This window comes from Oryctolagus cuniculus, chromosome 1, assembly GCF_964237555.1.
Source record: "Oryctolagus cuniculus chromosome 1, mOryCun1.1, whole genome shotgun sequence".
NCBI lineage: Eukaryota > Metazoa > Chordata > Mammalia > Lagomorpha > Leporidae > Oryctolagus > Oryctolagus cuniculus.
This window is the reverse complement of record NC_091432.1, coordinates 5,117,324-5,143,963: the sequence shown is the minus strand read 5'-3', so window position 1 is coordinate 5,143,963 and position 26,640 is coordinate 5,117,324. Positions and strand designations below refer to the sequence as shown.

General features: G+C 42.8%; 1 protein-coding gene and 1 pseudogene across 1 annotated transcript in view; both read left to right on the top strand.

Moving 5' to 3' along the window:
* The window catches only part of TOP6BL (TOP6B like initiator of meiotic double strand breaks), a 94,913-nt gene that overhangs the window by 40,684 nt on the left and 27,589 nt on the right, over positions 1–26,640 (top strand). The window contains exons 4-8 of the mRNA XM_070050967.1: positions 7,381–7,493; positions 15,609–15,692; positions 17,618–17,673; positions 18,047–18,118; positions 19,517–19,709. Coding sequence (XP_069907068.1) covers positions 7,381–7,493; positions 15,609–15,692; positions 17,618–17,673; positions 18,047–18,118; positions 19,517–19,709 — 518 coding nt within the window. The remainder of the gene's footprint in view (positions 1–7,380; positions 7,494–15,608; positions 15,693–17,617; positions 17,674–18,046; positions 18,119–19,516; positions 19,710–26,640) is intronic.
* LOC127486715 (mitochondrial pyruvate carrier 2 pseudogene) lies at positions 13,788–14,380 on the top strand (annotated as a pseudogene).

The window sequence follows — 26,640 nt, the reverse complement described above, 5'->3', positions numbered from 1 at the left end:
GATGGGAATGTTCTCCCTTATTCTCTCCCTCCCTCTCAAATAAATACAAGATAAACAAGTAAAAAAATTTTAAAGAATTATCTAAAATGTAGAACTCTTAAAAGGCAACAACAAGAAAATGAACAGTGTAGCATATTTTTTAAAAAATTTAATTATTAGTGATTTCACTGATAAACTCTCTCAATGGCTAGGGAGCTGGGAACTCAATTGAGGGCCCCTACATGGGTGGCAGGAACCCAGTCATTTGAGCCATCATTGCTGTCTCTCAGGGTCTATATCAGCAGGTAGTTGGAATTGGGTGCCAGAACTGGCATCTCAAATGTGGGATGTGGGCATCCTAACCAGATCTTTGCTGCTAGGCCAAGCACCTGTCCAAACATAACTTAAAAATGGGCAAAAATCCTGAACAGACACCTCAGCTCCCTGTTAATGTGCCTGGGAAAGCAGTGGAAGATGGCCCAAGTGCTTGGGCCCTGCACCCACGTGGAAGATCTGGAAGACACTCTTGGCTCCTGGCTTCAGCCTGGCTGTTGCAGCCGTTTGGCAGTAAATCAGCAGAAGGAAGATCTCTCTCTCTTTCTCTCCCTCTCTTTCTCTGTGCAACTCTGGCTTTCAAATAAATATATAAATCTTTAAAAACAAAAAAAGAAAGAAAGCTAAATATGTAACTATCATATAACCCAGCAGTTGTACTCCTGGGCATTTATGAAAACTTATGTAAAAAAAATCCACTTGTATGTATTTATAGCAGATTTATTTGGAATTGTGTTAAACAATCCAGATGTCATTCGATGAGTGAATGATAGCTAGCCTGTGGCACATCAGTACCATGGGCTTGTACTCAGCAGTGAACATGCATGAACCTCTGGCACATACAATAGCCTAGATGAACCTCCAGAGAATTATGCTGAGTGGAAAAGGCCAAACCCAAAAGATTATGTACTGTACGATTCCATTTATAGAGCATTCTCAAAGTGACAGGATTGCAGGAATGGTGGTTTTCAGGGGTTAAGGAGGTGAGGAGGGAGAAGGGATTGGGGAAGGGAATGAGTGTGGCCGTCAAAGGACACCTTGGAGTAACTTGCAGTAATGAAATGTTCTGTGTCTTGACTGTCTCAGTGTTAATAACCTGGTTGTGGTGTTCCACATAGTTTTTTTATGTTTATGTATTTGAAAGGCAGAGTGGCAGAGAAAGAGGGAGAAAGGAGAGATTCCATTTGCTGGTTCATTTTCGCAGTGGCCTCAGCAGCCAGGGCTGAGCCAGGCGGATCAGGATCTAGGAGCTCCATCCTGGTCTCTCGCATTTGTGGCAGGGACCCAAGCACTTCAGCCATCACCCGCTGCCTCCCAGGGTGCACATTAGCAGGGAGCTGGATTGTGAGTGGAGGCAGGATTCAGACCAGGTACTTCAGTATGGGCTGTCCCATAGCTGTAGCTGAATCTGCTGCACCACATGGCCACTCCTCCACATACTTCTTATTCTGATTTCACTGTGATGTGTTTGATTATGTGGCTCTTTTATTTTATTTTCTAGAAATTTATCTTGCTTGACACTTGGCAAACTTGTACAACTAGTACTTGTATCTATTTGTCATATGATAATTCTGACGTTATTCCTTCTGGATCTATTCTTAATGCCTTTACCTTTTAGTCATTTAATTGGTATAAAACATATGTGCCATAAATACACTGTCTTAAAGTGCACGGTTCACAAGTTTTTACCATATTCACAAGGTTGTGTAACTGTCATCACTATCTAATTCCAGTGCATCTTCATCGTCTGAAAAAGAAACCCTGCACTCAGTAGCAGGCACTCCATTTATCCTTATCCCCTAGTCCTTGGCAAACACTAATCTAATTTCTGGCCCTATATATTTGCTCATTTTGGGCATTTCATGTAAGTGTAATCATAGAATATGTGGTCTTTTGTGGTCTTTTATTTAAGCATGGTGTTTCCAAGGTTCACCCATGTTGTAACATGTTACGGTACCTGATTTCTTTTTATGGCTGAATAATATTTCACATTTTGTTAAGCCATTTGTCATTTGATGGACTTTTGGGTTGTGTCCACTATTGGCTATTATGAATAATACTGCTATGAATATTCATATACCACCTTTTCTTTTAAATTTATTCTTTTTTAAAAATATTTACTTATTTATTTGAGAGGCAGAGTTACAGAGAGAGAGCGAGCCTTGCATCCGCTGGTTCACTCCCCAGATGGCCACAATAGCCAGAGCTGGGCTGATCTGAAGCCGGAGCTTCCTCCAGGTCTCCCACACGGGTACAGGAGCCCAAGCACTTGGGGCATCCTCCACTCTTTTTCCCAGACCATAGCAGAGAGCTGGATTGGAAGAGGAGTAGCCGGGACATGAGCTGGTGCCCACATGGGATGCCAGCACCCCAGGCAGAGGTTTAGCCTACTATGCCACAGCACTGGCCCCAAACTTTTCTTATACTGTGTCTAGTCTAACTGTCCATAGGGTTTTCTTTTTTAAGCACTGTCTCTTTAATTTCTAAGAGTCCTAATGAAGTTTTCTTTATTATTTTCTGTTTAATTTCCAGCAGTAAATCCTTGTTTCATGGGCTTTTTCTCTCTTCAAAGGTAAAAGATACTTATTTTGAAGTGTTCCTTATGTTGTTCTATGAACTCTGTTTCCTTAAATGTAGTGCTGCTGGTTGGTATGTGTTGTAGTTTTCATGTTATTGATCTTTGTTGTTTGGTAACTTTTAGTAAAAAGCTAATTGTCCATGATCTGTTTAACTGGAACCCATCTTGTGTTGACAGCTGTCTGATAGGAGGTTCTAGCCATGCGTGGTCTACATCTCGGTGTAAACTTTACATGGGTGACGTGACCCTGCAACGTAATAGACTATACAGTTCTGAATCTTGTCACCAGTTATATGTCGTGGCTCAGGGAGACCAGCGTCAGCATCCTTTGGTTGTGCCCAGTACTCAGGTGGGTAGGGGGCACATCTTCAGCCTTCACTCATGCTTTATTCCTCTGCTTAGAACTTCTGTGTGTGGTCCGTGTGACTCTAGCTCTTAAACCTGTGAGTGCTGCAGCACTAGCTGTGTGTTTTTTCCCATTCCAGACCCTAAGTGTTGTATATCTTTAGTCCTTATTAATATCTCTTTCTCACTCTTTCTTTTTGAAGATGGGGGAAGAAAAATGTTTCTTCATGTCTAGTCTCATACGCTTTCCTTCTTTTATTACTGTCACTATTTATCAAGATTTAAAATCACTTGTTCTGGAGCAGGCACGTTGCTAATAAGACACCTGCATCCCCCTTCAGAATGCCTGGGTTTTATTTCCAGCTCTAGCTCCTGATCCTACCAATGTAGACCCTGGGAAGCAGCATTGATGGTTCAAGTAACTGGGTTCCTGTATCCATGTGGGAGACCTGGATTGTGTTCTTGGCTCCAAGTTTTTGTCCCAGCTCCACCCATTGTGGGCATCTGGGGGAGTGAACTAGCAAATGGGAACTCTGTCTCTCAAATAAATAAATAAATAAGGGGGCTGGCATTGTGGCTTAGGGGTTAAGCCACAGGTTGCAATGCCCGCATCCCATGTGAGTGCTGGTTTGTGTCCCAGCTGCTTCACTTCTGATCCAGCCCCATGCGGATAGCCTGGGAAAGCACTGGAAGATGGCCCGAGTGTTTGGGAAACTCTGAAGAAGCTCCCGGCATAGGCCTGGCCTAGCCCTGGCCATCGCAGCCATCTGGGGAAGATGGAAGATCTCTTTCTCTTTCTGTAACTCTTTCAAATAAATAAATAAATTGTTTAAATGTGAAAGAAAAGACTGTTCTATTTTATATTTTTGGATGGGAAGAGGAGATTTCAACATGTTACAACATCTCAATTTATCTTGAAACAAGGATTTTTTTAGTACTATCATTTTGCCTTTTTTAAAAAAGATGTATTTGGCCGGCGCCGCAGCTCAATAGGCTAATCCTCCACCTAGTGGCGCCGGCACACCGGGTTCTAGTCCCGGTCGGGGCGCCAGATTCTGTCCTGGTTGCCCCTCTTCCAGGCCAGCTCTCTGCTATGGCCAGGGAGTGCAGTGGAGGATGGCCCAAGTACTTGGGCCCTACACTCCATGGGAGACCAGGAGAAGCACCTGGCTCTTGCCTTTGGATCAGCGCGGTGCGCCAGCTGCAGCGTGCCAGCAGTGGTGGCCATTGGAGGGTGAACCAACAGCAAAGGAAGACCTTTCTCTCTGTCTCTCTCTCTTACTATCCACTCTGCCTGTCAAAAAAAAAAAAAAAAAAAAAAAAAAAAAAGATGTATTTATTATTTATTTTTAAAGTCAAGAGTTACAGAAAAAGAGGGAGAGACAGGGAGAGATCTCCTATCCTTTGGTTCACTCCCCAGATGGCCACAATGGCCAGTGCTGGGCCAAGCTGAAGGCAGGAGCCAGGAGCTTCATCTGGGTCTCCCATGTGGGTGGCAGGAGCCTAAACACTTGGGCCATCCTTCGTTGCTTTTCCCAGGCTGTTAGCAGGGAGCTGGATCAGAAATGGAGCAGCTGAGACTCAAACCGGCGCCCACATGGGATGCCGGCACTGCAGGCAGCCTCTTTACCGCTACACCGCAGCACCAGCCCCTTTAATAAGTAAAATTGAATTGGGTTTTCCACAAATAGCTACATAATTTATTTTGAATTATTAAGATTTCTAAAGAATTTGGTTTTATTTTCACTTGATCTTAGCCAAAAGGCCGAGAAGCGATTGGTTTTATTTTCAAACCTTTTTCTCATATATCATGTTTCCTCCACTTCTGCGCTGTCTCACTAATTCAACGAGAAGTGGAATTCAGGAGCAAGTTTTCTGTATTTCACAGAAAGGTAATTGAATCACAAACAGGGAGTTGCCTTAGGTCGAGAAGTTGATCAGTGGTGTAACTGAAGATGGATGCAAGGCGTCCTGGTTCAAGGCCAGGTTCATTAACTCCAGTGTGCAGGACCTTACTGCCCTATTATCCAGGGCTTTGTGACTGAATTAAATCTGAGGAACTAATGACAAGAAAAATATCACTCGGCCGGCTCCGCGGCTCACTAGGCTAATCCTCCACCTGCGGCGCCGGCACACCAGGTTCTAGTCCCGGTCGGGGTGCCGGATTCTGTCCCGGTTGCCCCTCTTCCAGGCAGGCTCTCTGCTATGGCCTGGGAGTGCAGTGGAGGATGGCTCAAGTACTTGGGCCCTGCACCCCATGGGAGACCAGGAGAAGCACCTGGCTCCTGGCTTCAGATCAGCGTGGTGTGCCGGCCGCAGCACGCCAGCCGCGGCGGCCATGGGAGGGTGAACCAACGGCAAAAGGAAGACCTTTCTCTCTGTCTCTCTCTCACTGTCCACTGTGCCTATCAAAAAAAAAAAAACAAAAAAAAACAAAAAACAAAAAACAAAAAACACCACTCACTCATTAAAATTGATAGCTGGTACTTGATCCTGGGGATGTCCATACTTTTTCATGATGGTTAAAAACATTTCAAATGTGCAGCATGAATGCCTTATGAGAATCCTGTGCTGCTGTTATAGGATATATTTTACTATTAGGTTGTTCAGGTTGAATTTTTACATAATATTGTCAGCTCATTACAAGATAAAACTTAAAAACCCTGAAATATCTGTTTATTCATATTTAATTCATTATTATATAATAGAGAGGGGTAATAGGGATGGCATTTTATGAAATGGGAGATTTAATTTCTTTTCCTTTATAACATGAATGGCAGGCTATGAAGAAGAAAAATGGTGCATACTTTGATGTTTTCTTTGTTGTTGACGATCTGGAGCTCACTAATGCTTTGTAGAAAGATAGTTTAGCCCGGCGCCATGGCTCACTAGGCTAATCCTCCGCTGCCGGCGCCGGCACCCCAGGTTCTAGTTGCAGTTGGGGTGCCAGATTCTGTCCCGGTTGCTCCTCTTCCAGTCCAGCTCTCTGCTGTGGCCCAGGAGGGCAGTGGAGGATGGCCCAAGTGCTTGGGCCCTGCACCTGCATGGGAGACCAGGAGGAAGCACCTGGCTTCTGGCTTCAGATCAGCGCAGCACACCAGCCATAGTGGCCATTGGGGTGGGGGGGTGAACCAACGGAAAAAGGAAGACCTTTCTCTCTCTCTCTCTCTCTCTCTTACTAACTCTGCCTGTCCAAAAAAAAAAAAAAAGATAGTTTAGAGTCAACACATATTTATATACCATGTGATTATTTCACGAATTAAATTGGCAAGAGTTTGCTTTTCTTTATTAAAAATTACCTTGTTAAAGAATGCAGGGGCCGGCACTGTGGCGTGACAGGTAAAGCCACCGCCTGCAGTACCGGCTTCCTATATAGGTGCCGGTTCGAGTACCAGCTGCTCCACTTCTGATCCAGCTCTCTGCTATGGCCTAGGAAAGCAGTAGAAGATGACCCAAGTGGCCCCTGCACCCATGTGGGAGACCTGGAGGAAGCTCCTGTCTCTGGGATTTGGATCAGCCTGGCTCCACCCGTTGCAGCCATCTGGGGAGTGAACCAGCAGATGGAAGACTTTATGTCTCTCTCTACTTCTGCCTCTCTGTAACTATGCCTTTAAAATAAAAAAAATTAAAAAAACATGGGCCGGCATCACGGCTCACTAGGCTAATCTTCCGCCTGTGGCCCTGGCATCCCGGGTTCTATTCCCATTTGGGGCGCCGGATTCTGTCCCGGTTGCTCCTCTTCCTGTCCAGCTCTCTGCTGTGGCCCGGGAGGGCAGTGGAGGATGGCCCAAGTGCTTGGGCCCTGCACCCGCATGGGAGACCAGGAAGAAGCACCTGGCTCCTGGCTTTGGATCAGCCATAGCAGCCATTTGGGGGGTGAACCAACGGAAGGAAGGCCTTTCTCTCTGTCTCTCTCTCACTGTCTAACTCTGCCTGTCAAAAAAATAATAAAAATAAAAAATAAAATAAAATGAATTAAAAAAAATCAAAAGCATGCACTGTATTAGGAACATGGCAGAGGGGTCATTCTTGAATTTTTATGCTTTCAGCTCTAAATTAGTTCATTTACTGCGCTTATATTTGTTAAATAATAAATTTATTTATTAAAAATACAAGAGTATCAGAACTAACAGTTCCAAAGATTTTTGACACTGGATATGACCTTGTGAAAATTAATTAAGCCCAAACACTGATTTAGCAAATATGGAAAATTGAAAACATAATATTAAATATCTTAACCCCACAAAATAGTCTAAGTGTTCAGGCAATTTGCTATGCATAGCCATTTCCAATTATACTTTAAAATGTTCAGGTAATCTGTTCATCAGGGAAAACGTTCTCGGCTCATCAGTTCAATAATTCCAGAAACTCTTATGCTTATCTAAACTGCTTGTTCTACTTTGTTGCCATTTCTTCTCATACAGAAATACAGTCTGTCCTGCCCAGGTCCTCTGCGAAGAAGCTGACGTGGACTTCAGAGGAAAACAGCTGTTCCCAGCATGCATCAGGACTAACACCATTCCAAATCATTTTTGAGGCAGGTTTTATTGTAGTTCTATGAATTTCTGATGATTTGATTCTTATTTTCCTATGTGTCCAATAAGAGGAAAGAAAAGCCTACGTCCATCACAGTTTCAAATTGAAATGAATCCGTCCCTTATCTATGCAGATATTAGATTACCTAGGAGCTTCCAGGATACTGATGTCTGTATCCCATTCCAAGAGGTTGTGATTTCCGTGATCTGGGATGTTGTATTAGTCTGTTCAGGTTGCTATAACAAAATACATAGACTAGATGGCTTAAAAATAGAAAACAATTTTCTCACGGTGTGGAGGCGAGATGTTAGGTCCATGTGCGACAGGGTTGGTTCTGGTGAAGCGTCTTCCTGCTTGCAGTCTGTGATCCTGTTGTTGTGTCCTTCAGTGGACAGGGAGACCTCTGGTGTCTTCTTCCAAGGATACTGTCAGGTTAATATAACCTTATTTAACCTTAATTACCTCTGTAAGCTCGAAATCTAAATCACATTGAGGGTTAATGGCTTCAATATATGAGGAGACTTCAAAAAGTTCATGGAAGATGGAAATAAAAGATTGGTTTAATTTGGTGTAAAATTTTTGAAATCCATGTTTCGTTTTTTCATTTACTTATTTTCATGAGAATTTTTTCTTGACCGATTTATTTACTTACTTGAAAGGCAGAGAAAGAGGGAGAGAGATGGGGAGAGAGATAAATTTTCCATCTGCTGGTTCACTCCCCAAATGGTTACCTTCCTGGTCTCCCATATGGGTGGCAGAGACCCAAGCACTTGGGCCATCTATGCTGCCTTCCCAGGCACATTAGCGAGAAGCTGGATTGGAAGCAGAGCACCTGGGACTCCTGTATAGACTTCCAGCCCCCTAAGCAGTGGCTTAACTGGCTGTGTGACAGTGCAGTCTGGGGGCTGGTGCTGTGACGTAGCAGGTTAAGCCACTGCCTATAGTGCCTGCATCCCATTTGGGTGCCAGTTTGAGACCCAGCTGCTCTACTTCTGATCCAGCTCTCTGCTTTGGCCTGGGAAAGCAGTAGAAGATGGCCCAAGTTCTTGGGCCCTTGCACCCACATAGAAGACCAGGAAGAAGCTCCTGGCTCCTGGCTTGGGATCAGCTCAGCTCTGGCTGTTGTGGCCATTAGGGGAGTGAACCAGAGGATGGAAGAACTCTCTTTCTCTCTCTCTCTCTGCTTCTCCTTCTCTCTCTGTGTAACTCTGACTTTCAAATAAATAAATAAATAAATCTTTAAAAGAAAATGCTAGCCTGTCCATGAGCCTTTTGAAGACCCTCATATGCATGGATTTAAATTTTTTTGCAGCAAAATAAGTGTCTTAGAATTCTATTTTCTATGAATTTTTGAAGGCTTTTTTTTTTTTTTTTTTTTGACAGGCAGAGTTAGACAGTGAGAGAGAGACAGAGAGAAAGAGAAAGGTCTTCCTTCCATTGGTTCACCCTGCAAATGGCTGCTACGGCCAGTGTGCTGTGCTGTTCGGAAGCCAGGAACCAGGTGCCTCCTCCTGGTCTCCCATGTGGGTGCAGGGCTCAAGCACTTGGGCCATCCTCCACTGCCTTCCTGGGCCACAGCAGAGAGCTGGACTGGAAGATGAACAACCGGTACAGAATCCGGCACCCCAACTGGGACTAGAACCCAGGTGCCAGTGCCGCAGGTTGGGGATTAGCCTAGTGAGCCACGGCATCGGCCTTGAAGGCCTTTAATATGAATTTTGAGGGACTTTAATGCAGTCCATCATAGATGTGACTATCCCTATGCTTTGAACTATTTTTTTTAAATCTCAGATGATTCCTAATTTGAAAATGAGTCTGGGAACCACTGAAATAAGCCCTTATTTGAATTTGGATCTTCTAACAAAGAAAAAATCTAAAAATGATTCTAGTACCAATCCTGTTGGATACATTTTTATGAGGTTGTTTTGGAGAGCTCTATTGATTTATTTGAGACCCACATTTATGGAAGTGATAATTGAGTTCTTCATTCTCTAACAGTTTTCAGATCACCTCTCTCTCCTTCCTGGAGCTGATGTAGACAAGGAATGGGAGTGCCTTCAGCATTTCTCCCAGGAAGCACTCGGGAAGCCTTTCTCTGTGTTTGAATAATTATATGCTCCTTCTGAAAGGAACGGGTACATTATAGGACAACAGCTATCCCTGGCCGTGCCTTATCATCTTTAGAATAATGAGAGGTAAACGAGCTGGAGCAATTAATGGTCAGTCAGCTCTGAAACTATTCATGCCAGGTAGCAATAAACAGGTGATTCCTGTGAACCAAGGAAAGCAGTTCTAGGAAATGAGGTCATGTGTTTTAGGCAGTCTGAACAAGCAATAATTTGTATACTCAAGATTTAATATTATTTAAGCTTCGTAAAAACTATGAAGTGGATAAGGCAAAAATTGTCACAATATTTTACAGATAAGAAAACTGAGACTCAGAATTTGCCTGGCTTTCCCAACATCATATGAAAATTAAGTGGCAGAATTAGAACTTGAACTGAAGTCTGATGCATGTAGATCATTGCTATTTCAGAATTCATTATTTCAGAAACTTGTGTCTGCTCAAGTCAGTCTCATTGAACTACTTTAGGTACAAAGTCCCAAGATATGTTCTTTGATTCCAAGGAATGTAAAGGTTGGTAAGTAGACAAATGATTACAATACAGTGTGATTTATATGATGATAGCCGTAAGCAATGAATAAAAAAAGCACACCTAAGCCATGGGAAGAGGTCAAGAGTGGAGGTATTGATGAGACTGAAAACAGATGTACTGAGTATAAGGGATTTTCCCTCAGAAAAATCAAAATAAGGCCAGAGCAAACATTTAGGATGCATTTAGTTTGGTCTATCAAGGAAGCCACTTTAAACACCTTGGTATTCATCTTTTCACAGAAGAGTGGGACATTTCGGTTTAAAGTTTCTAGAATGGAACAGTTCTAACCTGTGGCCATGGAAATAGGTGGCTAGAAATGAATGGACATCAAGGTCATTGTCAGTGAAGAGGTCAGGGAAATGTGAGAGTAAATTGTTGCTCAGGCTGGTGATCTGCTTGGAAATGGGGGTTAGACTTGGGGTCCAGAGGAAAGCAGTGAGCTTAGTGACCGGGAGTCAGCTGATGATGGAGATGAGGAGAGGTAACGAGTAGACAACAGATGGCACCGACCTCAAGGAAACAGAGGTTTCCTCTGCACCTTGTTGTTTCTACCTTTACACCGTGTTCCCAGTACTGAGCACCTATATGGATATTTGAATGAAGAGAGTGAGAAGAGAAAATGGGGAGATTACAAAAAAATTCACTGAAAATGCCTCTGGAGGAGAAGGGCCAAGTAGCAAGGGTAACAGCAAAGACCACTTATTAGAGACATCCATGAAAACACTATAATAAGGGACCTACTGATGTGGGAATGTGAGGAAAACGAATCCCAAGGAAGGTGAAGGAAAGCACCCTTCAGAAGAGACACTGGGCTTTGTCTATGCCCAGGTTGAGTCCTGTGTCTTGGAGTTAGGCTGGGTAACATGTATCTTCAAAACCAGTCTGATTTTACAAGCTCTTTTTTTTTTTTTTTTTTTTTTTTGACAGGCAGAGTGGACAGTGAGAGAGAGAGACAGAGAGAAAGGTCTTCTTCCTTTGCCGTTGGTTCACCCTCCAATGGTCGCCGCGGCCGGCGCACCGCACTGATCCGATGGCAGGAGCCAGGTACTTATCCTGGTCTCCCATGGGGTGCAGGGCCTAAGTACTTGGGCCATCCTCCACTGCACTCCCGGGCCACAGCAGAGAGCTGGCCTGGAAGAGGGGCAACCGGGACAGAATCGGGCGCCCCGACTGGGACTAGAACCCGGTGTGCCAGCGCCGCAAGGCGGAGGATTAGCCTAGTGAGCTGCAGCGCCGGCCTGATTTTACAAGCTCTTAACAGCTTTCTTCAGCTTTATATTTATTTTGTAATAAGTTGCAATGATCAAGTTATGCAAATATATATTCACAAACATATGTGTATATATATATGTATATGTATATGTCTAGCTAGCTAGAGGAGAGGGACAGAGACTGAGACTGTCCTCTAGAAAGTGATCTGGGACTCATTGCTATATAAGTTCATGTTTGGAAAAAGCCCTCTATATTTTATCATGTAATCAGACATATCTGCAGGTGGAGGCTAAAATTATGTGATTCAGTAGTGGTGTCTGCTGCTCAGGACTGACAGAATGTTTTCATAATAGCACTCAAGTAGATTCGCTGTTTCTATAGTGTATGTCAGGCTAGGGTACTGGGTTTCTGTTTCAATTGTAAAAAGCTTTGTCTTTCTCCCTTCTCCCTTCTCCCCTCCCTCCCTCCGTCCTTCCCTCTCTCCCTCTCCCTCCCCATCTCCCTCCCTCCTTCCCTCTCTTCCTCTCCCCTCGCTCTCTCCCTCCCCCTCTCCCTCCCCCTCTCCCTCCCCCCTTCCTCCCCCCTTCACTCCCCTCTGCCTCCTCCCCTTCACTCCCCTCTGCCTCCTCCCCTTCACTCCCCTCTCCCTCCCCCCCTTCACTCCCCTCTGCCTCCCCTCCCTCCCTCCCTCCAGCTCTCTCCCTTGCTTTGAGTAGAGTCTACAAGGAGCTGTTTGCTTTGCAGTAACTGCTCTGCTGACCTGACATTAGATTGCGTCATCCTCTTAGGTTAGGTGCCAGTCCTCTTGTGTGTTCCTCTATCATCTCATATATCTAAGTTATAAAACTTTCCATGTTGTCAGTAAATTATTTGTTTTCTACTGAGCTGTACATTCTTCTAATTTGGAGATTGTCCTATCTTTGTAGGCCCAGGTGCATAATAAGTCAAATTAGTGTTTTATGAGTGTATAAATATGTAGAGAGAGTAGCTATATATAAGCATAAAGTATAAAAATAATGGATTATATATAATACAATTCAGATAGTTGGCTGTATACACAGAAAATGGACATTCTTGGAGAGGCAGCATTGCATAGTGGAATCAGCGGAATGTGGGTTTTGGAGTTAGATCCAAGTTTGAATCCTAATTCTGCCACTTGACTGTGTGTGATCTTGGACCTATTAATTAACTTACTGAGTTTCATGATCTTCCATAAAAAGCGAGTATTTTCTATTTGCATATAAACTGCATAGCGTGTAGCAGTGTTCAGTAAATAGTAGCTGTGTTCATTATCAATTGTAGCCCCTCTTGGTAGCTGCTCAACAGACCTTCACTTGTTTGCCTTTACTGTTGGATACAATCAGCCTCTCCGTGATGCACCATATAATCACCAAGTTGCAGAGACTTGAAACTGTTCCAAGAAGTTGTTTTTGGAAGTATTAAGTACAGAAAATGCTTTAAGAGACCAGTGATTTTCTACTGTTTAAACATTTTGTATGAAAAAAATTTTTTAAGTAAAGGATGTGACTATAATATAGGTAGCAGTTGCTGTTTAATAACCATTGTTTACATGTTAAATAATCCTAGATTTTTCCAGAATTTTCTAACCAACTATCCATTTTTCTATTTATTTTTCTAATAATTATCATTGTATTAGATAGTTCTTGGCCTCTTTTTCTTTGTATTTTAAAAATATTATAATAGCTTGTTTACTCAAGATTTGCATTTTTTATTCTTTATTGTGTTACGTAATTTTCAGGTTTGGGTACATTTTTTTCTTTAATATATATTTTGTGTATGGTTCTCTGTATTCTGATCCACCCATAGAAACCTTCTAATTTTTGATGGTGCTTCTTTATAAAATTTTCCTAGACTTATTCTTTGGGGGTTTAGGGACACTACATTCAATACAGTAAGTCAAATAGGAATGGGGTCGATACTAAAGATCCAGAGACAAATTGACCTGCCTAACTTTGGGCAAATTGTTTAACGTCTTAGCCTTTTAAAATAAAATTCTGCAAGTTGGGGATGGTAATCCTACCTTCCAGGATTGCTGTGAGACAATGTGTATACAGCACCTGCACGGTCTTGTCACATGGTAGGCATTCAACAAAAGATATGTTATTGTTACTATACGTATTTTCAGGTATAAGATCCTTAAAGCAGTGAGGTAGAAAGATTGGCTTTATCCCTGTTTGGGGAATTAGGACATGAAGAGTAATGAAGTGATTCCCTCTGCTCCCCTCCCATGGTTACTTAAGTGATTTAGAATTTAGAACACAGGCCCGGGGGCAGGCGAGCCGCGGCGAAGGGCACCCTGGTGGAAAGCGGACGCCAGGCGCTGTGGCAAGGGAGAGGGACGAGCTGCCCTTCGTTGTCAGCCAGGAGCGAGGACACGGCGACGCTCCCATCTGGCTGCCCGCGATCACTCGGCGGCCGACATGTCAGCCGCTGGCGCCCGAGGCCTGCGGGCCACCTACCACCGGCTCCTGGATAAAGTGGAGCTGATGCTGCCCGAGAAATTGAGACCATTGTACAACCAGCCGGCAGGTCCCCGCACAGTTTTCTTCTGGGCTCCAATTATGAAATGGGGATTGGTGTGTGCTGGATTGGCTGACATGGCAAGACCTGCAGAAAAACTCAGCACAGCTCAGTCTGCTGTTTTGATGGCTACAGGGTTTATTTGGTCAAGATACTCCCTCGTAATTATTCCAAAAAATTGGAGTCTATTTGCTGTTAATTTCTTTGTGGGGGCAGCAGGAGCCTCTCAACTCTTTCGCATTTGGAGATATAACCAAGAACTAAAAGCTAAAGCAAACCAATAAAAGAGTTCCTGACCACCTGAACAATCTAAATATGGACATAACCACTGGGACCTATTCAATTATTGATAAGGCAATGCTAACTGTGCTAAATTTTAGAGGGCACACAAAAAAATTTAACTAACTGGTAGCTAGTGCTTGATTCAACAGAAAAATAAAGGAAACTTTTAATAACAAAAAAAAAGAATTTAGAACACAGGACTTTCGACTTTTGAGCTTTTTGCTCTACAATGTTTCTTTATATAGAACGAATTGATATTCAAAAGTTCCTTTGATTCCACTCAGATTTTTTTTTTAAAAAAGATTTATTTATTTGAAAGTCAGAGATAGATAGATTTATTTATTTATTTATTTATTTGGCAGAGTTACAGAGAGAGAGAGAGAGAGAGAAATCTTCAATCTGCTGATTTACTTCCTAGATGGCTGCAGTGGCTGAGATTGGGCCAGCCTGAAGCCAGGAGCCAGAAGCTTTTTCCAGGTCTCCTACATGGGTGGCAAAGGCCATCTTCCACTGCTTTCCCAGGTGCATTAGCAGGGAGCTGGATCAGAAGTGGAGTAGCCAGGACTTGAACCAGCGCCCATATGGGATTGCAGTGTCACAGGCAGCACCTTTACCTGCTATTCCACATGCTGGCCCCTCCACTCGGATTCTTAATACAGATTATCCCAAAACACACAATGGCAGAGTCAAGATAGAATTATATTTCTAAGCTCTGGTTTGAATTAATTAAAAAAAGATTTATTGATTTATTTGAAAGGCAGAGTTAACAGAGGGAGGGAAAGAAAGGTGGAGGGGGAGAGAGAGAGAGAGAGAGAGGGAAAGGGAGAGAGAGATCTTTTATCTGCTAGTTTGTTCCCCAAGTGGCCACAGTGGTCAGAGCCAGGAGCTTCATCTGGGTCTCCTTTGTGGGTGCAGGGGCCCAAGCACTTGGGCCATCGTCTGCTGCTTTCTCTGGCTTGTTAGCATGGAGCTAGAACTGAAGTGGAGCAGCTGGGACTCAAACCAGTACCCATATGGGATGCTGGCATCACAGGCAGTGGGTTAACCCACTACTCCCCAAAGCCGTCCCTTATTTTTTTTAATTTTTAGTTTAATGATATTAATTGGCATGAGCTCCATTCCTAGAGTCCCATAACACCTTATTCCATAAAATAGAATGTGTCCCTGAATTACTTTTAAATATGTCCCAAAATATGGTTTTTAATCTGATTTGTGTTCATTTTTCTCCTGATGCTCCATGAAATAGGTAATGTCACCCAAGAACTGATGGCTATTTAGATTCCCTCTTGTGTACAACTCCTACTCCCAGAGAGGTTTCCCTGAAGATGTCTGATGTTTGCTTCTAGAAGAAACACCGCAAGCTGATTGATCTGTGTTCTTGGGTTTGTGTTTGTGTGGTGGGGGTCTTTGTTGTGTTGTTACAGGTTGATGAAGAGCCCAGAACACTGATAAGAGATTGTCTAATTATAAAACATTTTATACGCAAAGTCATTGTGGTGCATCCTAAGGTAAGCTGTTCTTTTGTACAAAAATGTTTCTCTTGGTTAAGTCATATGTTTTCAAGAGACCTCTATTCTGAAGGAGATAGAAGGATAGGATTGATTAACTTTTAATATTGAAATCATTTGGTTTCTTAAGGCAACTTGTGTTGGTCGTGTGACAGCTGAGGTCCTCTGGAGACAGGAGATCCTATTTTCATTTATTGCTTTTAATGTGTCATTTTAGATGCCTCTTTTGCTTTTGTGTTTAATTTTTCTGTTAAACTAAGATAATAAACCTGGTTGATTATCTCCCTCTTTTATAAAGTCACTGTAAGAGCAAATAATGAAATTTTGCTAAAATATAAACATTGGAGAAATAAAATTTTCATTTGGAATAGATGGGTTTCTAAAGATGAACACAGTTAAGTGCTCACCTAGCTCCTCCCTTTCTTGTGCTGTCTTTAGCAGGTTTAAGTTCTTGCTGTCTGTGTTATCATTGTCTATATGTAAGTATTATTGTCAGTGTTTCAGATGCCCTCTATGTACTTACTCATTTAACTCCTTGAAAAATAGGTCTCATCACCATCATCATCACCCTCATTTTATAGCTGAGAAAACCAAGGTACCGAACTTAAGTAACAAGCAGAGTCAGGATTTGAATCAGGCAGTCGGGTCTAGAGACTCTTGTATGCTACTTAGGAAGAAAAATGCAGATTAAAGGTAGGGAATAGTTAGAACAGTGACATAAATTGGAGAGAGGACATACAAATCACATTGGGGAAGGGGAAGAGAAAGTGAGGAAAAAAGCGTGGAACATTCCATGTATGAAAGTAGTAAAAATAAAAAATTGATAGTTTCTTTTAAAAAGACAAGGGAATATGTTGGGAGAATGACAAGTATTCCCTGAGTTGTAGGATTCAATATATTTAAAATTCAGAATTTGAACACAGGCAAGTATTAAGTGTGTAGAAGGAAAGATAAATTGAAAAAAGTTGGTAAAGAAGACCCTTTTCCTCCAGGTTCATCTGTTTTGTCCTGAATAACAGAATTTCCTCCTTTTAAAAAGCTGAGTAGTATTCCACTGTGAATATGTACCATATCTACCTTCTTCCTTCAGACAAGACGTGCACAGAAAGACAAATACCACATAATCTCACTGATATATGGAATTTCTGAAAGTCAAATTCAGAGGAGTGGAGAACAGAAAGGTGGTTACCAGAGGCTGGTTAGGGGAGAAGGAGATATGAGCAGTTGTTGGGCAAACAGTGCAAAGTTCCAGTTAGGGAGAAGGAATAGGTTTTGAGATCTGCAGGACAGGGTGACTGTAGTCAATAAAAATGTGTATTTCAAAATGGGTGAGAGTAAAAGTCAAAAGTCTCACCACAAAAAATAAGTTAGATAATGAGCATATTAATTAGTTTGATTTAATCATACCACATTGTATACCATATACCAAAGTATCATTTTGTACTCTGTTAATGTCTACAATTAGGATTTCTCAGTTTAAAATGATGTTTACACTTTTAAAAAAGAATGTACTTGGGCCGGCGCTGTGGCTCACTTGGTTAATCATCCGCCTTGCGGCGCCATATGGGCGCCGGGTTCTGGTCCCGATCACTCCTCTTCCAGTCCAGCTCTCTGCTGTGGCCCAGGAGGGCAGTGGAGGATGGCCCGGGTGCTTGGGCCCCTGCACCCGCATGGGAGACTGGGAGGAGGCTCCTGGTTCCTGGCTTTGGATCGGCGCAGCACTGGCCATGGCGGCCGTTTGAGGAGTGAACCAGCGGAGGGAGGACCTTTCTCTCTGTCTCTCTCTCTCACTGTCTGTAACTCTGTCAAGTAAATTAAAAAAAAAAAAAAAGAAGAAAAAAAAAAGAATATACTTTTCCTTTAGAGATGGTGTGGACATTGTCTTGGCTCCTATTCAATCTCACACCTCATGTATTGTTTTGCAGATAAGATTTAATTTCAGTGTAGAGGTAAATGGAGTCCTGTCAAGAGATGTCTTCGGGTAAGTCCTGAGCCCATGGCTTCCAATGGTGCCGTGGCTCTGCAGACTTTCTCAGCCATTTTACTTCCATTTCCGGTAGATTCACAGTTTTCTTTCTTTACCCAAAGTCACCTTGAAATTAATTTTCTGAGACCCTCATATTTTCTTATTCCATATTGGCTTTTGGTGAGTAAGTAGATTTATCTAAAACCTATCATGTTTTTCTATCTCACTAGAGAGAAATAAACCTAAAATTTGTCATTTTCCTCTTGGTTAATTAGGTACTGAATTACAGTCATTTCTGGGGTGGTAGTTTTCACAAACCAAAATTTGTATCACTCAGAAATTGGTTTTAGAATCTCGAGAGATAGCTTAGCTTTTCTTTGCTTTGCAGGGTAGAGAAGGAACCCACTTTGAACCTGTCAAATGGAATTGCTCTTGTCGTAAACTGTCGGCGTTATATGAGGTGAAGGAGCAAAACATTGTTGCCCCTCTCTGTGTTGTACTTTCCTAGCATGAAAATGAACGGAGGTGGAAATTGGAAGTGGTCTCACTTGTCATTGCAAAGTGTCCAGTGTCATCTTCTCTATAGGGAATGTGGAAGTAAAGCTTTATAAAGTTATCTGTATTGAAAACTGTTATTATTCTTAGTGCCTTGAATATGTTCTAATTGACCTGAGGATGTGTTCCTTCTCCCTGCTAATTCCAGTTTCATTTAGGCATGAGAGGAGAAGACTGAATTTAAAATTACAATTACTTGAACTCTTGGATAAAGAGATACTATGAATCCAAAAAAATTACTGTATATTACTTTGTATACGTTGGCATTTTGCACAGGTTTGGAAGTCATCTTTTCCCCCACTGCAGCCTTCTTCAAACACTAAAAATAGAGTACATGGAGGGGGTAGAATATAATATAGAACTTCTGCCTTGCCTTCCTGTGCCATCCAACTACCACAGACTCCAAAATGAACATAAACTTTATCAAGAAAAGACCTGTTGTATGCTTAAGCCGAATTACTGTATTTTATTTAATGGTTTCTGCCTTCATGAATATGCCCTCCGTCAACACCAGTAGTCAGAATCTCAAGGCTTAAACAGGCTACCCATGGTTTTTTAGTCTACTTCCTGAAACTGTCCCAGAATTATCCCTCAGATGAGAATATCTTTTGTCCTTTAGGGTACAGGTAACAAGCCCCTCACCCCATATCTTTCTTTAGTATCCCTCTGTTATCATACAGTCCTTACAGGTAGACAGCTCATTGTGATAGTTTTACTAACAAGAGTTTGGACCTCTGAGCCGATATTTATAGATGTTTCCCTGGATGGCGTGATTAGTGAGAGGAAGAGGTCCACTAGATTTCTCCTCTGTTTAGAAAAGAGCCATTGGAGAGTAAGCAGAAACTTCACTAGAGTCTTTCTTAGGGAGAAAAGTGGCCTAGTTTGTCTCATTTGCTCCTATAAGCCGTAATTTCAGCTTCTGTCATAGTGTAGAATGTATGAGAGGGACGTCAGGTGTCGCGGCACCAGTTTCAGGCCACGTGATTCCCGCCCTCCCCCCGTCCCCCAGAGTGATCTGCTCCCAACCACAGAGTGGTTTAGTGGAGGAAATACACCTCTAGAATAAGAAACTGCTGTTACTGACAGCAAAAGCAGGAGCCACGACACCGTCACTGAAATGCCCACTTTCCTCCTCTTTCCATTGCTGTGGTTCCCTGAGTGGGACAGTTACTTACCTCAACAAAACTAGTATGTGGGTTACGTGGTTATGCATATATTAAAGGTTGCAAAAAGCTTTTTGGAATAATATTTTAATAATTTCTTAAGGAAGGGGAGAAAAGTTAAATTTGTTTTCTGACAGCAGATCAAACTTTGGTACGACTGAAGCGCACTGCGACAGGATCCACCCTGTGCTCGGGCATCCTGTAACACTTGTAATCCCTGATGACGTGGCTGGCATGGACTTGCTGGGAGAACTGACGCTGACCCCAGCTGCTGCTCTGTGTCCCAGCCAAAAAGTCTTTTCCAACCAGCTCAGCAGAATTTCTTCAGCTTCCATATCCTTTTGATGATAAACTCCAACCTAGTTGTCTTTGAAAATTACTTTTGTATCCCAATTTGAAAGACATTTTTAGTATATGTGTTCAGTGTCTTGAAACATGTAATTTGTGTAAAACATAAAATCAAATACGAAAGCCAAACTTGAAAATTTTTTCAGCAAACCAAAAGCTATGAAATATGACCTATGTATCATGCATTTTTCATATAATCCAGCATGACTAAGAGTGGAATGGATGGTTCAGGAGAGGAGAAAGCCTGGGAATGTGGTTTGGAGTGGAACTTGGCTTGTCTTGAGTGTCACACTAAGAAGTGTGAACTTACTCTCTGTATAGTGGGAAACCCCTGCACGCTGGAAGGAGTCTGGCAGCACCACAAAGGGGAGACCAGGAGGCCAGTGATTCCTGAGTAAGTCAGTCAGTGACTGGGCTAGGAGGCGATGTGGGGCTTGTCACTGGAAGAAATCAACCAACTGAGGTAACGAAATCATTACTGGAGTAGGGAGAGATTAGGGGCAAGGAATGGCCAAGTCTGATGGCAGAATTTCTATGTCCAGAATAGACCTATAGAGAAATTGATTGATGAGGAAAGGGGTCTTCTTTTAGGAACATGGGAAATGCTCTAAAATTGATAGTGGTGATGGTTTCAAAGCTCGTTGAATAAACTAAGCCCATTTTTTTTAAAAAAATCATTTATTTATTTGAAAGAGTTACAGAGAAGCAGAGGCAGAGAGAGAGAGAGAGAGAGAGAGAGAGAGAGGTCTTCCAATCTGCTAGTTCACTCCCCAAATGGCTGCAATGGCTGGAGCTAGACCAGTTCGAAGCCAGGAGCTTCTTCCTGGTCTTTTACGTGGGTGCAGGGGCCAAGGAGTTGGGCCGTCTTCTACTGCTTTCCCAGGCAGTATCAGAGCTGGATTTGAAGTGGAGCTGCTGAGACTTGAACTGGCGCCCATATGGGATGTTGGCACTGCAGGCAGTGGCTTTACCCACTACATCACAGTGCTGGCCCCTAAAGCCCATTTAATTATACATTTAAAGTGGGTGAATTGCATAGTCTTTGAATTATATCTCAATAAAACTGGTTTAAAAAGATTTCCATGGATGACTGATAGAATAATGAAACTGTCAGCAAAATGTAAAGTATCAGTAGCAGATCTGGGGAGATGTGTAAAGCAAGTGAGATTGGTTTTAGACATGCTAAGTGCATGGCGCCTGCAGGACATGCTTTGAAGAGGGCAAGCAGCCATATAGAAATGTTAGTGTGCAATTTGGAAGTGGTCAGATTTAACGATACAGATTTATAGTGTGCTTTCTCCACAGGTAATTGTAGTAGGAATGCAAATCCCAGACTCACCATTACTTAGCTGTATGATTATAGGCAGCTTACTTAACCAGCCTACACTGTTACTTCCTCAGCTTTAAAATGGAGATAATAGTAACTGCCTCATAGATTGGTTTATCTTCCCTTGCAAAAGTTTTCTGTTGTTCTTTTGGGATTTGTTTTTTAAAACATAACTGTAATATTCCACATGCAGCTGCTAGTATACGTCCTGACACATAAGTGACCAGTCAGTAGTAGTCATTACTGCTCTCTATTGAAGTGGTAGGAATAAATGAAGCTGAACAGACTCATAGAATGGCAGATGTCCTAAATAGCACTCTGGCCTCAGAATCAGCCCTAAAGGCACTCGGATCTGGCTGAAAAGCCCATGAGAGTATTTCAGGCATGGAAAGCCAAGACACTCTGGCAAAAAGATCTCTGTGAGTGAGATCCCAGTGGAAAGAACAGGTCTTCAAAGAGGGAGGTGCCTTTCTCTGAAGGGAGGAGAGAACCTCCACTTTGACTATGACCTTGTCTAAACAAGATAAGAGTCGGAGAACTCAAGGGGCTTCCATAGCCTTGGAAACTCATGACTGGTGCATAGGGAGATTACTGATGCCATAAACAGGAGTGTCAATTTGTAAAGTCAACAACAGGAGTCACTGTGCACTTACTCCTCATGTAGGATCTCTGTCCTTAATGTGCTGTACACTGAGGCTTAATGCTATAACGAGTACTCAAACAGTATATTTCACTTTGTGTTTCTATGGGGGTGCAAACTGTTGAAATCTTTACTTAATGTACACTAAACTGATCTTCTGTTAAAAAAAAAAAAAAAAAGAAAAGAAACTATCAATTCCCAACTTGACTCTCACTGGGATTAAACATGACAATAGGTCTGATCTGATTTCATCATCATTTAAAAAAAAAATCATCTATTATTTTTCACTTTATGTTTCTGTGTGGGAACAAACTGTTGAAATCCTTACTTAAGGTATACTAAGCTGATCTTCTGTATACTAAGATAATCGAAAATGAATCTTGATGTGAATGGAAGGGGAGAGGGAGTGGGAAAGGGGAGGGTGGTGGGTGGGAGGGACGGTATGGGGGGGAAAGCCATTGTAACCCATGAGACGTACTTTGGAAATTTATATTCATTAAATAAAAGATAAAAAAAAAAATGAAGCTGAAGACTACAGGGAGCAAGCATAGAGGAGGGTTGGCACCACAGATATTGACAGAGGTCTGTTTTAGGAAAGAAGAAGGAGCAGGATAGTGGTAAGACAATGCATGCACATTTAATGGCTTAAAACATGATTTTTCTTAATACTTGGAGAGTTCAGAAGGGCATAGGCTACATAGTAAGTTTCTTCCTCCTCATTCCCATCTCTCAAAGGAATGAAACAGATACAATTTCTGTCCTTTCAATAGTTTGCCTTTTAGTGGGAAAATTTAACAAATAGATATTAGGGTAGGGTAAGTGCCTTGAAGAGAGATAAGGCAGATGAAGAGAGGGAGATGGAGATGTTATTTTAAACAGGATCAGTGATGACTCTGAGGAGGTGATATCTTAATGAAGGGGAGCTAGCTATGAAAACTCTGGTGGGATTTGTTTCTGAGTGACTAATGAAGTAATCTAGACCAACCCTTCCATGAAGAAAAGGCTGCATGAAATAGTAAAACATCATAAAAGCACCAAAGATCTAGTGAGGGGAAGAATTTCTGGGCCAGTTACAGATAGCGGAACCTGGCCTTGGAGATTATTTTTCAATTAGAGCAAACAATTGAGAGGTGAAGGTGCATTTGCATTTCTTCTTTTTTTTTTAAGATTTATTTATTTGAAAGGCAGATTTACAGAGAGAGGAAAGAGAGAGAGAGAGAGAGAGAGAAAATGAGAATGAGAATGAATTTCTCTTCAATCCACTGGTTCACTCTCAAAATGGCCATATTGGGCAGGGTTTGGCCAAGGCTGGGCTAGGCCAAACCCAGGAGCCAGGAACTCCAACCCGGTCTCCCATGTGGATGACAGGGGCCCAACCACTTGGGCCATCTTCGACTGCTTTCCCAGGCCACAGCAGAGAGCTGGATCAAAAGTGCAATAGCCAGGATTTGCCCATTAGGATGATGACTTAATCTGCTAGGCCCTAATGGCGGTCTGGAAGGTGAACTTCTGAATCAAGGCAGTACAAGGCCAAAGAGCCCAAGGGGTGCTGAGCGTGGATTATTAAAAAACTGCATTTTAAAGAATAAAGTATACCTGAAATAAACCATCCTTCACAAGGACCAAATATGATTTTTGGTAAAATAGGCCAGAAAGTCTGTGATTGTGAAATTGGTTTAGGATGATTCTAGATTGCTGATCTCCCAGATGCCTTGTAGAAGCAAACAAAACCAAAATGAAATTTTGTGGTCAAAAATAGAGTAACTAATGTTGAAATTCAATACACAGGTTTAACAGCAAATTATATACAACCTAAGTGAATTTGCAAACTAAAGGAAAGCAAAAATTTAGCAAAATAAAGCCAAGAGAAACCAAAGGATGGAAACCATAGAAGAGAGAGGTTAATACCGAGAGGAAACAGTGAGAATGTCTAATGTATATTTAATTCATGTCCCAAAGGAGAAGAGAGAGAAAATAAATTAGAAACAATATTTGATGAGTTAATATCTAAAACAATGAGAACATAGGTAAGGGGACAGGCATTTGGTGCAGTGGTTAAAGACGCCTGCATACCACACGGAAGTGCCTGGGTTCAAGTCCCACCTTCACTTCTGATCCAGCTTCCTGCTGTTGTGCACCATGGGAGGCAGCAGGTGATGTCCCAAGTATTTGGGTCTCTGCCACCCACGTGGGAGACCTGGGTTAAGTTCCAGGCTCCTGGCTTCCACCTGGACCAATCCTAGGTGTTGTAGGCATTTGGGGAGTAAACCAGCAGATGGGAGATCTCTTTGTGTTTATGCCTTTCAAATTAAAAATTTGAAAAATTTTTAAATTGTTAAATTTAAAATGTTTAAATTGTTAAGAACTCAAAAATTAAGCAAGATAAATAAAAAGATATCTACACCTATAGAAGATCAAAAACAAAGAGAAAATGTTAAAGTCAGGGAAGATAGATTATCTTCAAAAGAAAGCAAAATGACAGCTGACTTTCCCAAACCACAGAATGGGATAGATTAATAGTGTTAATGCCGGCCAGCGCCTCAGCTCACTAGGCTAATCCTCCGCCTTGCGGCGCCGGCACACCGTGTTCTTGTCCCGGTCAGGGCGCCGGATTCTGTCCCGGTTGCCCCTCTTCCAGGCCAGCTCTCTGCTGTGGCCAGGGAGTGCAGTGGAGGATGGCCCAAGTGCTTGGGCCCTGCACCCCATGGGAGACCAGGATAAGTACCTGGCTCCTGCCTTCGGATCAGCGCGGTGCACCGGCCTCGGCGGCCATTGGAGGGTGAACCAACGGCAAAGGAAGACCTTTCTCTCTGTCTCTCTCTCTCACTGTCCACTCTGCCTGTCAAAAATAAATAAATAAATAATAAGGCAAAAAAAAAATAGTGTTAATGCCCTGAAATAGAATAATCATCAACCTATCATTTCATATCTGGTAAAAATATTTCTCAAGCTAAAGGCCAATAAATATATCTATATTTTATGTTAATATTATAATCCATATAGCAAGAATTCAGCTGCTTTTAAAATATAGTGTTTTGATCATATATTCTTTAAGGGATATGCTCCAAGGGTGAAATGAATGCAAAGAACTCTTAAAATTCATTCTGTGGGCCAGTGCTGCGGCTCACTAGGCTAATCCTCCACCTGCAGCGCTGACACCCCGGGTTCTAGTCCCGGTCAGGGCACCGGATTCTGTCCCAGTTGCTCCTCTTCCTGTCCAGCTCTCTGTTATGGCCTGGGAGTGCAGTGGAGGATGGCCCAGTTCCTTGGGCCCTGCACCCACATGGGAGACCAGGATAAGTACCTGGCTCCTGGCTTCAGATCAGTGCGGTGCGCCGGCCGCAGCGGGCTGGCTGCAGCGGCCATTGAGGGTGAACCAACGGAAAAAGGAAGACCTTCCTCTCTGTCTCTCTCTCTCACTGTCCACTCTGCCTGTCAAAAAAAAATTCATTCTGTGGTCTTTATTGTTAGTAATAATGTAGGTATTTTGTATTGAAATTGTTGTATGCTATGTAGAATAGATGATTATGTTAGCATTATTAGAAACCAAAATTTCCAGCATCAGTTAGCAAATATATAACTGTAAATTCAAATAATAAAATATTTAAAGTATTCCTGAAGTGGAATTGAAAATAACAGTATGAATCCACAATTTTTTTTAAGATTTATTTTATATATTTGAAAGGCAAAGTTACAGAGAGGGAGAGAGAGACAGAGAGAGATCTTCTATCCTCTGGTTCACTCCCCAAATGGCTGCAATGATCAGGGCTGGACCAGGCTGAAGCCAGGAACCAGGAGCTTTGTCCTGGTCTCCCTTGTGGGTGCAGGGGCCCAAGTACTTGGGCAATCTTCCACTGCTTTCCCAGGATCTTAGCAGGGAATTGAATCAGAAGTAGAGGAGACAGGACTCGAAACAGCACCCATATAGGATGCCGGCACTGCAGTCGGGGGCTTTAACCCACTGTGCCACAGCACTGGCCCCCGACAATCTTTCTTTTAAAATTACATATATTTTGGGGCCGGCACTGTGGCATAGCAGGTAAAGCTGCACCTTGCAGCACCAGCATCCCATATAGGTGCTGGTTCGAGTCCTGATTGCTCCACTTCTAATCCACCTCCCTGATAATGTGCCTGGGAAAGCAGCAGAACATGGCCCAAATGTTTGGGCCCCTGCACCCATGTGGGAGACCTGGAAGAAGCTCCTGGCTCCTGGGTTCAGCCTAACTCCAGCCGTTGCAGCCACTTTGGGGGAATGAACCAAAAGCCTCACGGGCATCAGGTGGAGAATTACCTGACTGAGTAGTGGGGCAACTAGCCCCAGACTACAGTTGCTTCTGGTTCTACTTACCAAAGCTTGAAAACCAGACCCAGAAGCCTTCCAGTTAACCTGATAGCAGAAAAAAACTTTCAAGAATATATATATATATATATTTTTTTTTGACAGGCAGAGTGGACAGTGAGAGAGAGAGACAGAGAGAAAGGTCTTCCTTTGCCGTTGGTTCACCCTCCAATGGCTGCCGCGGCCGGCGCGCTGCGGCCGGCGCACCGCGCTGATCCGATGGCAGGAGCCAGGAGCCAGGTGCTTTTCCTGGTCTCCCATGGGGTGCAGGGCCCAAGCACCTGGGCCATCCTCCACTGCACTCCCTGGCCACAGCAGAGAGCTGGCCTGGAAGAGGGGCAACCGGGACAGAATCTGGTGTGCCGGCGCCGCTAGGCGGAGGATTAGCCCATGAAAAGAATGCATTTTTTTCTGCACCCACTGAGGTAAACTTCACAATGCTTGGCATCTAGTAAAAAATTCTTGGCTTGCAAAGACGTAGGAAAGTAGGATCCATAATGAAGAAAAGAATCAACCATGGAAACCTACCCAGAAATGGCACAAGTGATAGCAAATAAGGACATTAAAACAGGTGTACTTATATGCCATATATTGAGGACATGAGGGCAAC